Raw genomic sequence first — 13890 nt, 5'->3', positions numbered from 1 at the left:
TTAACTCACTCCAGTCACAGAATAACACTAGCAGGGAAGTATTCTCTTTATCTGGGCTGCTTCACTTTGAAATTTGCAGTGATTTTCTTTTCTAATGACCTGTTTAAATAAATCAGTAAGAAGTAAATGAAACTTTACATGGAAATTACTTGACTACTGTTAAAAGCAGGTGATTTTATAGGGAAGAATTGATAGTAAAATGCATGTGGTTAAATTTAGTTGTGCTTTCAATTTAATAGAGGTTATGTGGTAGGCTCTCAGACACGCTTGTAAGCTGTAATGATCCCTTTCCACCACTTTTCTTATACTGAGATTTTCTGAGGTTGGAGTCTGGCATGGCATCAGTGTTATTGCTTATACACCCAGCAGGGCACAAGTCAACCTTTTGCATTTAGTTACACTACTTAATAGTAACTAAATTGATTTCAAGGGTAACAGGATTTAAACATAAGGAAGTTCTAGGATAAGGTTAGTTTTTAACCAGAAAAATATGAAAGTCTGCCTGAAAAAAAGAGATAGTTCCTGAAAGGAGATGAGGGATATCACAAGAACTTTTAAATGATTAAATGGAGTTTGAATTAATGACAATATACTGTTCACTACAAGTAATTTCAGTGTTCTGTAAAAGGACTACATTACATTCAAATGGTCAAAATCTAGAGGCAAAGTAATTCGTCCCTAGCTGTGTATAGCTAACAGTGCTAAGAGTGCACTTGCTTCCCTAGCTTCTTGATTTATTGAACTAGAGTAAAATTTACTAGAGTAAAATGATCCTATCCTAGCCTTGCCAGGGCACATRCACATGTGCACCAGATCTCCATATCTTCTCTTTTGAAATGATAACAGGGATAGAATTACACAATAGATGGCTACAACCCAGCAAGAGGTATCTGATTTAAAAAGTGAACCATATCTCTGAGAAAAGCTCTGAAGTAGTAAGGAAGACACATTACTACAATTGGAAGTTTGAAATCAGCTTTCTCGTTTTCAAGTATACTACATTATTTCGATCCTCCTCTGACCTTTTTTTTACCAAGTGGCTTAAAAGGAATGAATTGCAGAGCAAAATTTCACTTAGCCTGAAAGTAGATTCAGTTTTATAAAAATTGACCTTTATTACCCCTTTAGAGTACAAACTGTGCTAAGTCTAAGTAAGAAAGAACACCTAGTATTGTAATGACGGCATCCTTCAAACACCATGGAGGCTGCAGAGATTGCAAAGGACGTTTGTTTTTTCTTCTCCAACATTATCCTTCCTTTTAGATTCTTTCCTTTCAAAATGGTGTAATTACCATTTACCTTTATATAAAAGATGGCTGTATTATGCAATGCAAAACAAAAGCACTAAGAATGATACTCAGTGCTAAGGAAAGGTGAGGAATTGTTGGGAGTAGAGGTCAGAACTTGAAGTTAATTTCAGTTTAGCAGCATATCTATAATTTGTTTTGCCCAGACTGATCCCTCCAGTAGCCTTTATCCTTAAGGAAGACTGGCAGGGAGCAGCCAAGGCTGGTTATTCCCTAAGGTATAGTGAGCCAGACTGATCGCTTTCAATCCCTGAACACAAACAGATCCATCGACAGCAGCTGGAAAATAGAGCATCTTGTGATATTCTAATAGATATGTAAGTCCATGTGCAGCCACTACAACTCAAGGTAAAATTAAAGGCCACCACATTCATTTGTAAACAAATGTAATTAAAATTGGCATCTCCATTTTAACATAAAGGAATACTAATAGGCAAGACATTTATAATAAGAATATTTTGATTACTTATTTTTAAAACTAGTTTCCTTGACTAGTTTTTCTTGAACGTATTTGCAATTTTTCTTATCAGAGGGATATTGAGATAATTAAACATTATTTTCAATTTATGTCAGAACGGAAGCAAGAGGGAAGTGGCAAATAACTCACAGCAGAGATAATTTTATGCATTAGAATGGAATTGCTGCTTGACTTTCTTCAAGCTTATATCTGCCTAGAGATAGCGAACATTTAACATGCAATTTAGCCTCCCCTGCTAAAAGGCCAGCATTTACCCCTGCAGCCATAAGGGTTTACTTTCCTTTTTCTTTCCATCTGCATAAAAGAAAACTCTTGATGAACATTAAGTCAACAGAGTTGTCCCAACCAGATTAACTTTTGCATTGTAAGATATTRGGCACTATAATGAAGTAACTTGTCTTTTATTTATTCTTCTCTCATTTCTAAATACTAGGTCAGGAAGCTTAAAAAAAAAAAAAAGAAAGAAAGAAAAAGAAAAAAAAGAAGCTCTAAAGGGTTTCCTGCCCTTCCTACTGTTACCCCTCTCTTCTCCATAACCATCAAAATTACAGAGGATCCATTCCTGTGCCTGGAAAAAGGAATCAGGGCAAAAGGCAGTTCTGCGTTCATTAAATCTACACTGTGTTTTGTTTTGTAGGAAAGCAACACAATAGAGTTGCATAAAAACTAATTCAAGACAGCAAAATAGTGCTCGTTAAAATTGTTTAACTAGCAAGGAGAAACTTAATATTTTTTAATTGACTTTTCTTCCTGACCAGCAACACTATCTGGCAAGCCTTCAAAAACAACTCTGTTTTCAACAAAGTTGTCAAAACAACAAAACAACTCTGTAAAATACATGCATGTAGTTTATGTTTAAATTGGAATGGAAGCTTTTAAAAATAAAGATCTTATTACAGAATAATTTACCAATAATATCTTAAACAGCTCAATAAGATCAAATTATATAAATGCATTTGGACAGCTGAAGAAAATATGCAACTTAGTGGAAAGGCAATTAATTTTTAATCATTGTCATTCTACTTAAAGAATATAAATTATGCCAATGGAGACATAGAGAGATGTCACCTTTAGAGAGATGCATTGACTACCTACAGAAAAAGATCTTTGTCTCTGATTTACTAGTAACATCATGGCAAGAGAAAGTTATATGCATGTTCCTCCCAAAGGCATTAATTATATCTATTCTGAACCATATATAAACAAGAAAAGCAAATAGTTTGACTGCAGTTCCCCACATACTAAGATATCTCAACTGACTGACACAACAGAGCTGTGTCTGGGGAATCCTATCTGGACTGTAGTGATCCACCTTAAGAAACGTAGTCATGACATGGAATGATGGGAAAAGGAGGAAAAACCAAAGACCTGCTTCCAAAGATCAACAGACACTAAAGTGAAAACACAGAATTATAGACACCATAGCATATCTTTACTTTGTTACCTGTATAAAACAGAAAAGGAACACTTACTGGGCCCTCTGATCCCAAACTAATGAACAGCTTTGGCAATATATCAAATTCTTTCTGCTTCTCACTTTCTCATCCTATGAAACAAAAAAATGTACCTTTTTACAGTATGGATTCTGTTGGGGTATAGACAGTTTTAGCAAATGAATTCCAGCATTTAGCACTGGATATTAGATAAGCTCAGTACTGAAAAGGAACAAAAGGCACAGAGCTCAAACCTGCGCATCCTGCTGTGCTGCAAACAGCCTCATGATCAGAGCTTGGTGCACCACAGAGGCAAAGAGAAAAAGAAGTAAAAACAAGAACACTGTTCTGAAGTCCAAAAAGCCAAGGATCTAGTTGCAAACATAATTTTAAACTTGACAAAAAAAATAACCAGGAAGATAACATCTGTTGAATACTTTACTTTTGACAGTGTCTTTAGATAGAATTTGCCAAGATGCTAAGCAAAATTATGAAAAACTTAAGAAAAAAAAAACCACATTCCCTGAGCTAACAATCCTGGTAGCTACCTACCAGCTAGTCTGCAGGAAAACTTCTGCTTTCAGTCCCTAGGGAGTACAGCATGAAGATGTAGTATCCAGAACAGGTCTGTTAGCCAAGAGACCTTTCTCTGACTGTAAGATGCTCCAGAATCCTCTGCTGCAAGGTAGCTAAAAACTGCTGTGGTATTAGCAGCAGGAATATAATTCTAATGGACAAATTCAAGTTAAATAGTGCATCAAGGTTGATGCTTTATCTTTCACATTAGAGGAAAATATTTTTAAAAAACACGTGAACCATCTTCTTTTCGTCAGCAGGCAGCCCTAAGTATTTTTCTTTCCCTTTTGCAAAAAAAAAAAAAAAAAAAACCTTTAATTCTTTAAATTCTTTATCTAACACTTCGCCTTTCCATTATGTTAGTTAGTTATGCAAGAATCTCATTTTTATCAATGCATACCAAGTAACAAATACTGCACAGACAATTCCACAGGGAAATACTGAAGATTCAAGAATGCCCTTTCTCATCTTGTCTCTTTGCCCTTCTTATCAGATAAGCTTCTGTAAATACACTTTATACAGCTGTATAGGCATGCAAGCCAATAGCCAATTGATCTGACCTGAAAATCATATATAGATATCTTCACTGCGGTGAAGTCAAGTTTTGGGGTTATGCTGTGCAATGTTCTCTTTAATAAGAAAAATCAGATTCATTTTAGCATACGTAGCTCTAAAAGCTCCCTTATGTACYTGTCTTCACTTTAAAAAAGCAAAACAAAATAAAAATGAAAGAAACATGGTCAATGAAATGCAAAAAAAAATAGAATCATACAGAGATAATATTACGAAGCAATTTAAAACAACAAATATAGACTGAAGTTGATGTATTAAAAGAACAATTACAAAAAATAGGCCATTCCCATTTTCCATAATCTTTACTCAGATGCATCCCTGTAGTTTTGACTGAAGCATTAATAAATGCCGATTTTGGCACAGCTGATTTCCTTGATTTAAGATACCATAAATATAGAATTTTCTACTTACATTTTCTCTAGTCATCTTAAAATGTGAATTCTTCCATAATGAGAATACATCTGGCACTCTTATGGCCATGTACAAATGTAATTAGAATCAAACACTTCTAACAAGTGTTTCTTGATTTGACAAATTCCTCAAATTGCAACAATATAGCTACACTCAATAATTTCTGTAAATGGCATAGGAAATTCTGTTCCCTCACAGAGCTATAAGTGTAGTAGCACAAGAGAGAATCCTGCAGCTCACAATTTTAGTTCCCCAGAAGTGGGGAACGGCACTTAAATTTGGAAATTTTGTGGAAAGTTTTTCCACAAGGAAAAGGATTGCATGCAATTTTCCCTTCCTTCTTCCCACGTTATATTGCCCCTGGGAAAATATCTTAATCATGCCTCCTTTAAAGTTGAGAACAGAGGTTAGCCAAGAAAAACTTCTTCTAGATGTGCTCACAGCACTGAGAGCATCTCCTTCTCAGACAGCACTTGAATCCTCCCCAGTCAAAACAGACTGCAACAGGTATGCTTCCAAATCTGACTCATGAGAAGGCACTAAACAGGGCGAGTTTTATGAGCTATCCTGATATTGTCACCTTACAGCCACCACAAAACACTGATCTCCAGAGTGAAAGAGATGATAGTTGACAGTTGTATGCGTCAGGGTTAAAAGCTACTTATTACTGACAAAACGCTCGTATCATCTGCTTTTTACTTCTTTGACAGCTGCTCTCTCCAGCAGCAACACAAGGAAAAGATCTATTTCCCTGGTTGAATGCACATAATATTTTCCYTTTACAGGAGCTGAGGGGAAGTAAAGCAGCAACCCTCATCTTGAGGAAGGGGTTGAATCCAGTGATCTCTAAAACCACTTTCTGATATACATTACTCTATAACTCTGTGACTTATAGCACTTATCTCTGTTGTGGATGTCTCCCCTGATAACTTATGAGACATAAGCCCTGGGTATGGGTCTAAGCAGTACCAAGCTCATTTTCCTCAGAGACAAGCACTACTCTATTAGGAGTTTTTCTTGGGTATTTTTACTTACCTTTTACATCATGCAGCACCTTCTATTTCCTGGGGTGAGAGATAGGGGCAAAAGGAGAAGGAAAGGGTAAGAGGCACATATGGACTAGATAAAAACTGGTACCAGCACACCTTTAAAGACTCTTAGCTATAGACATGAAGCTTTTTGCACTGAGAGCACTAAAACAATTTACTTGTAATCTACCTGTGATTTAGTCTGCATGATCACCAGGTCAAGAAGGGGACAACTTAACAGTAAGGATAGCACCACAAAATAGGCTCAAGGCCGAAGGGCTCAAGCTAGAGGAGCATCCCCTTTCTGATATGCTCTGTAGACTACAGAGAATTCAGTTCTCTGTAGTTCCACAGACTAACAGTTAAAAATTAAGGAGTGCTTAGAGGTCAGGTAGAAGCTGAGAATCAACAGCTCACAGGAAACTGCAAATCAGTCGCTTTCTTGAGACTTATTCATAATCACCAGTTTTCTTCAAAATTCTGATTCACCCTGTTATTTTATGCCAAGAAAAGACTTGATGCATAGTTGGATGCAACTATGACCTACATAATTGACAAGCAAAGACCATGTGTGCTACATACCAGAGTGGAAAACAAACAGAAGCATTAAGACACAGAATTTAATTCTGCTATGCTGAAGTTATACAGTCATCTCCCCCAGACACTTCATACGCTGTAGTTATTTTCCCCATTCCGCACGGCAGTCTTTCTGCAGCAGGCATAGAAAACCTGAGGACAGATCTGTGCATCACACCTGGGCCACTCCCAATCCCGGCTTCCAAAAGCTCTGGAAGCYGACTGCTGCTGGACTTGCTTTCCCCACATTGAGGGAGGGACAGTCTTACTGCTCAGGCACAAAATGTACACAATACTAGAAATCATTTGCTACAATACTTCATCCCACCTCACCACTTCTTTCATAAGAGTTGGATTTTCTTCAAAATAAATAAATAAATAACAAAATAAAAAGGTATTTTGGGTCTGCACAGAGAGAGTTGCATAAAGTTTTGTTCTGCTTGACCACTGTTACCTCTGTGAGCCTCACTATGGTTATTCTTTTGCAGACTGGAGGGAAAAACACACAGATATGTCAATGTTAAATTCAAATAGTACGAAAGATGCAGAATAAAGATCTCTCAATGTTTCACACTGTATCTGGACTTGAATATGCTCCATTTCCACATCTCCAGGACTGACTGCTAAAAAATTGCAGCTACACACTTCACAATATTGATGTTCTAGCAACAAGCAACTTCCAGTTTATGTACAGATAGGTGTCTTTTTTTTTTTTTTTTTTAGCAGTATGTTTCAGAATGAGACTTTAGATCTTGCTTGGATAACTGTAGATTTTTTTTTTTTTTTTTTTTTTTTTTTTTTTTTTTTTTTTTTTTTTTTTTTTTTTTTTTTTTTTAATCTTTAGCTGCTCTTTACCTTCTAAGATGATGGGTGGGGAAAATTCTTATTACAGTTTCACATTGTCTCTCTTTTCCTGGAACAGGATAATGTGGATCTTGGTGACCTGATGTTTTCACTCTGCTACCTTCCAACAGCTGGTAGACTAACTATTACAATAATAAAAGCAAGAAACTTAAAGGCAATGGATATCACAGGAGCATCAGGTAGGAATTTATTTAAGGTTTAACCCAATTTCTGACCCATTTCCCTCAAAGAACTCCATCTCTGTCAACATACAAATTGTCCTTTGAGAGGAAGGGTCTTTACAGTGCAAGATCTTCAATCACTTGAGTACAGAGGTTTCTAAGAAGTGGTTAAGTAGTAAATAGTTTGTGATATTGCAAAGAAGAGCTTATAATAACCTGCTGTTGGAAAGCAGGTTATTTCTAAACCTACAATATTTCTAAGCATTATTCTAAGAATTTAAGCATTTTTTCTAAAGCTACCATGAGTCAGAAAAGCAACAGTTGGCCAACCTGTGTTCATAACATCGGGAATTTGGTTTCATGACAGAAAGTTGTCACAGCCATGAGCCCCTGCACAACAACCACCATCCCAAACTGTTTTCAGCAACCATTTCTGATTCAATAATAAGAAACTAAAATAAGCACTCAGCTAGCATGGACTTGTAGAGCACGCAGAAAAGCAACTACAAAGAAACTTTTTTTTTTTTTAAATACATTCAGATCTTCAAAAATAACTATACTTCTCTTGGGAAATAAAAGCCGTTTAATTGTCACACTTTGATAATTGTAATTGTATTCAATCACAAATCTGCAAGTCATAATGTATATGATACTGTCATCTTCTGTGTCCTACAACTAAAGAAATAATCAGGCTATCCTAAATGGGTTCATACCAAGGCTGTTCATAAGTCATATATAACATAGTTCAGTGGATATTTTAACACCTTTGAGAAATCAGTTCACATTAAGGAGCTCCTTGAACATATATTGTTTATACTGTGCATTCAAGCAGAATGTCCACTGCCCCCCAGGCAGTGTTACCGTCCAGTGTAAAAAAGAAACGCACATTCTACCCACGACATACAAGATGACAACTCCCTTTACTTTCTGTTTGTGTTTGAAAGCAAAAGAAAACAATGTTCTTATTATGATTCATACAGATCCCTACGTGAAGGTTTCTTTAATGTGTGAAGGAAGGCGACTAAAGAAAAGGAAAACTTCTACAAAGAGGAATACTCTTAATCCTGTTTACAATGAAGCCATAGTCTTTGATGTCCCTCCAGAAAATATTGACCAAATTAACTTGTCGATAGCTGTTATGGATTATGACCGGTGAGATACCTGTAATTGTAAAATAACAATATCTCTTGACTTAGATTTGCATCCAGGAACAAAGTTGTTATTTTCCCCACTATATGGGAAACTAAACATTTTGTGATGATGATTTTGGCTGAAGAGTAAAACTTCTTGAATTTTCAGGCAGAACTCCCTAAATTTTAAAGTAGGCATTTGCATCTATGTCTGACGTAACTAACACACATGTATATTTTTCAGGATGAAAATGACTAAACATATAATCAGACCATGCACATACTGATCTCCTGTTTGCACGCAAGCATGCTAACTCCTCTGAGTCAAACTCACCTTTACTGAGAATTTACTCATACTTGTAACTAATTACAGAAATGAACAAAGAGCTTCCTACATTCCTCATACAAAAATAAGACGTAAGACACAAATTCATGCAGGCACATGGTGTCTGCTATAGTGGGGAAAATATTGAATTACCCTGAATAACTGGAAGGTGCAAAAAAAAACTTACATATTTTATAGTTCACTACATTTTCCCAGAAAGAGCTAATTCTAAAAAGTTTTGATTAATGTGTTTAATATGCAAGTTCTATGTTCTTAAAGGTATATTTTAAGAAAAAAATATTATGGACCATTTTCACAGTGTAGGTCACAATGAGGTCATTGGAGTGTGTCAAGTAGGCAACGACGCAGAAAGCCTGGGTCGAGACCACTGGAACGAAATGCTTTCGTACCCTCGGAAACCCATTGCTCACTGGCATCCTCTTGCAGAGGTAAGATATATTTCTTGCTTCCACTTTTCTGCAATTGTGAAAATTCCTCCATATAGCATTAAAAGTTGGATAAAAATCTTATGAACAAAAACAAGATATATAGATACACTAAATCCTAGGAAACGGTTTGGAAACATCAGTAATCAAGTCAAACATAACATGAAAGTAAAGTCTGCTCCTTTGAATTTTAGTGGGACTGAAAATATGCCTTTCTATCTTTAACATACTTATTGAAACCCAGACCTTAAACACTGGATAAAGGTGAAAAAGGAGGTTTTTTGTTTTTGTTTTTGTTTTTTTTTTAATAGAATGTTGCGTAACTTTCACTGATAATTGCTATAAATGGCCTTGTTTAAGGAATGACCAAATAGCTTTTAAACAAAACAAACTAATTGGACTATAACACTATATCCATGCCACTGGCAAACCTCAAGGACCGTCTAACTGCATTAAAAAAGTTTAAGTGTCTCTGGAGATCTGAGACATTGATAAGAAGCCACACATTCAGAAAAATCTTTTCAAGCTTCCTATGTTTTTTTTGTTTTGTTTTGTTTTTGTTTTGTTTTTGTCTTTAGGGCCCTATTCAGCAGAAATGTTATGCAGGTCTTCTGCGTTTGGATGGCTGCCGAAGAGGCTTCCTCACCCTTATAACCTATTCAGCAGAAATCTGGCATTCCTGTTGAACTCTTTCTTAGCCATATCCTCAGGGGCTATTCCACAGAGTCCAGTGGGGTAAAGACGTCCTTTTAATCCCTCTGCCTAACCCCTACTCCCTTCCCAACACAGAGAAGGCTAACCCTGATTCATGAGGCACAAAATTTCACTGAAGATCTTCCTAAAGAGCTTCCCAAGGGTTTCCACCATTTACTTTTACCGTTACTACCGTTACTAAAGTCAGATAGTAACCTCACTTAGAAGAAACCACTATATTTATGAGCAGCCACAAAGCCTGAAAGCTAGAAAAGTGTGTCATACATGCCGTAAACATCTCACACACATAAACAGGTTGCTGGCAGCCTCTCTGGGTATGTTGTTGCACCAGAGTGCAGTCATGTCACCAGAATGCAGCTGGGGACTTTACTTACTTTGTTGTAACCAGCAGCAATAGAAGTTCAGTAAGTGACAAGCCACGGGAAGATGCTACCTTGGCAAAACCACGACAGCAGTGCTGTGCTTCCATAACTGCTGCCTGCTGACCACAGCAGGGCAGCTTTCTGCACAGAGGCCTTTGCATCCTCCACTGCAAGCTCCACTGCAGCTGGAGAGGCACAGGGCCTTTTCAGGGCTGGGGTGGTGCCAACACACATGCTTTCTCCCAAAGTGCAGAAGATTACAACACCAAGAACAGTTCCAGCCAACTGGGGCTCTGTCCATTTACTCATGTCCTCAGCTAGCTACTGATAGTTGGCTACACTCTTATATCCAATCTCCTTATATCCTGCTTCACCCCTTCAATACATTTTATTGCAGCCAGAGCCCACAATTAAGCTTTGACAGCTCTTCCCTTTTTACAGGCATCCTGTTCTTTTCATACATGCCTGGCTAACTTCTTTAGATGTCATTACTGTGAATCATTTTACATGTCATGGAGCTAAAACTAGACATTTTTTTCCTTCCCAGGAATCAAGTGGGGGAGGGTGTCCAGCGCATCCAAGCTGTGCAGAGAAATACATACACAGCATATCATTTTGGTTCCTGAATCAGGATTAGACTCAGCGAGAGCTTCTGGAACCTCTGTGGCCACAGTCATAGGACCCTGAATACTTGCTGAATAGGACCCTCAGTATTCTACTGTGTGAAGAGCTGTTGGTTTCAAGTAGTGCAATGTCATCTATTTGTAGTGTTAATTCATCAGCTGACTCTATTGCTACCTGTAGATTGTGTGGTTATAAGCATTGCCCAAATTGGAGTCAGAAGCTCTGTTCATTAAACTAGCCAGATTTTACAAACACGATAGCAATGAAAATCAACAAGTAGCTGAAACAACAACAAACCTAGCTCTTGTATTTGCAAAATGATTCCATATTGTAATGGATAGCTTGGTAAATGGATTTTTTTTGAAAATGATTGTCCTAAGCCATTTGTTTCTGATGATGAGTTGTGTCTTCAGTCTCAGCTAGTGCCTCCTTTCATCTTGTACAAAAAATAGGGTTATGTGTAGAAATCCACCAAATCTGACAAAGTGAAAAGCTATATTCTGTTGGGTGAGATCAAGATACATATGGCATCTGTAATAACACTCTATACTTCCAGAAAGATAACTATCTGTATAACATAGAGCCTGCTAGTCCTCACTCTCTCTAGATAATTTTTCAGACACATTTCTTTGTTGTATCCACGAGACTGAAAAGAAGTTGGAGCATATCAGAGACAGTGACGCTTCATGACACTTCTAATTGTGCACAGGCATGACTATCATTTTAAAATGCTGTTCCAAATACATATTGCCTGTGAACATCTTATGATTTGCAGAAGAACTAACGGATCCATCTTACATGACAATATATTGTAACTGTTGACGATCTCTGACCATTGAACAAATACATCAAAGCACTAAATTCTTTCACATGAAATAATCTGTCCTGGACAAAAGAGCTGCTGAAATATTTTTTGATGGTTATGTAGCAAGGAGGATGGTTATGTATGCTAGGAGTTAACTGCCTTCACATTTTGCCATTTGATTCAAGTGTCTTTATTGGAATTTTTCTTAAATAAATGCACATGCAAAGTACGTGTATTCCCTACAAGATATTTTGCCTGAAACCAAGTTACAGGTATAGAACTTTTGTCTTTCTACACAGTCCCCGTGAGTTTATGCACACACATATTACCTTCATGTCATTATGAAGGCTTGCCAAGCACTTATAATTTACAACTGAGCTGACACATAAAAGCATACAGAGACTGGAGAAAACACCTGAAAATTTAATCTGAAAAAAAAATTAGTTTCATAATGCATCAGTTGAGAATCTCTTGAAAATCAGGACTGCTAATAGGTAGAAGCATGGCTTGACTTCTGTAGTCTCAGATCTGCTATGAATGTGGTGCAGCTACAAAGCACAGGTCCTGCAAATCTAATGCTTTTCCAAAACCTCCAGCTATGCAGCCATAGCACACACTATGAAGCAACCCGGATTTCCAGACACAGCAGCTGTTTGGAGCAGCTGAAATTACCATGCGTAATGCTTCACAATCCAAGCAAAAATTCCACGTAGAAAACTGCACATGTCCAGAAAAAAACAACACTGATATAAACTGTATAACATATATAAAATATTTATACAGAAATACTTCTATACAAATATAAAACCATTTCACTGGACTTCCATCTAAAGCTGACAGACTACTGTATTAGCAGGCCAACAGTAGAGCACAGTGCTCCTATCTGCTCATGTACAAACCTCACTTGAGGCGAATCCTGCACTCTGCTCAGATGCAATTCTCAGGAGTCCATGTGAGGGGATATGCATAAGCACAGGGCAGATTTGCTCTTTTGGAGTAGAGTGCTTGATTCCCTGGACAAATCATGATACACATGTCCCTGCTTGTGATGCAAAGCAGGCAACTTTTCCACCAAAACCACTATTTTGAGGGCAGCACTAGCGGTACARCTCTGTAAAAAGGGGGAACATCTATACAGTAGGCTCATTTCCTCTCCATAGTTGAGCATAGAAGCATTTCTAAGATTTGACCCCAGCAACTCAAAGGGGCATGAGCCCCAAAAAAAAGAAAAAAAAGTGTATCAATACCCTAAATGCTAGTGTGTTTGAATTTATTACCATACTAAGATTATTTAATGCTCGGATGGCTGACAAAGACAGTGAATTCAGTTCTGGAAAAAAAAAGTGCTCACTGAGCATTTAAAAACAAATCCAGGACACCTCAAAGGCTTAGGAACTAGAAAGAAAGCCTGAGTTTTACTAAATTCTCATACTTGCTTTCTAGTGAATGACTCAGACATTACAGTTTTTAAAATACTTGCATTATAAGAGCAGTACGTGTGTGATGATAGTTACTCGTGTATTGGCATACTTCATTCTTCACCTTTATGCTCCACTTAGCCAATGCTACATTTGCTCACAAATGTTGTCATTCTGGTGGCTCAGCACATTGCTGTTGCCTTTGTAGTTTAATACAATAATGAAACAGCACATTGGAAGGAAGAGAGGATCTACCGTTACAAAAGCAACTGGAGACAGAGAGATAATCCTCATCCCAATAAGCTTCACTCTCCTTTTCTGAACTATATTTTCCAGATATGATTAGCAGTAGTCTCCAAGACAATTACAAACTCCAAGTCCTCACTTGTTATTTCCTGAGAAGGCACAACTATACCTCATGACTACTACGGCAATTCTGAAATAGAAAAGGAAATCCCTTAGAAATGCATCTCAGCAAGACGTCAATCTGCTGCTCTCATTAAAAATGTGCTGTTAAACTGTAACTTGTAGTTTTCCAGAACAAAGAAGCACTTCAGTTATTCTTTCATGATAAAGCAATGACTGTCAATGAGGAAGTCTTCCAAGATACTGACATGGAAGTCTTCCAAGATACTGACATGGAGGCAGGTTATAATGGA

At 37.2% G+C, this 13890-nt stretch overlaps 1 protein-coding gene across 1 annotated transcript in view; it reads left to right on the top strand.

Moving 5' to 3' along the window:
* SYT9 (synaptotagmin 9) overlaps positions 1-12766 on the top strand; it is a 43338-nt gene extending 30572 nt beyond the window's left edge. The window contains exons 4-7 of the mRNA XM_026041175.1: positions 7305-7425; positions 8388-8559; positions 9182-9311; positions 10932-12766. Coding sequence (XP_025896960.1) covers positions 7305-7425; positions 8388-8559; positions 9182-9311; positions 10932-11021 — 513 coding nt within the window. The 3' untranslated portion in view covers positions 11022-12766. The remainder of the gene's footprint in view (positions 1-7304; positions 7426-8387; positions 8560-9181; positions 9312-10931) is intronic.
* The last annotated feature ends 1124 nt before the right edge of the window (positions 12767-13890 follow it).

The sequence above is a fragment of the Nothoprocta perdicaria genome, unplaced genomic scaffold (assembly GCF_003342845.1).
Source record: "Nothoprocta perdicaria isolate Ctin4 unplaced genomic scaffold, notPer1 scaffold_28, whole genome shotgun sequence".
NCBI lineage: Eukaryota > Metazoa > Chordata > Aves > Tinamiformes > Tinamidae > Nothoprocta > Nothoprocta perdicaria.
Note: the sequence above shows the minus strand (reverse complement) of the source record. Positions and strands in the feature narration are given on the sequence as shown.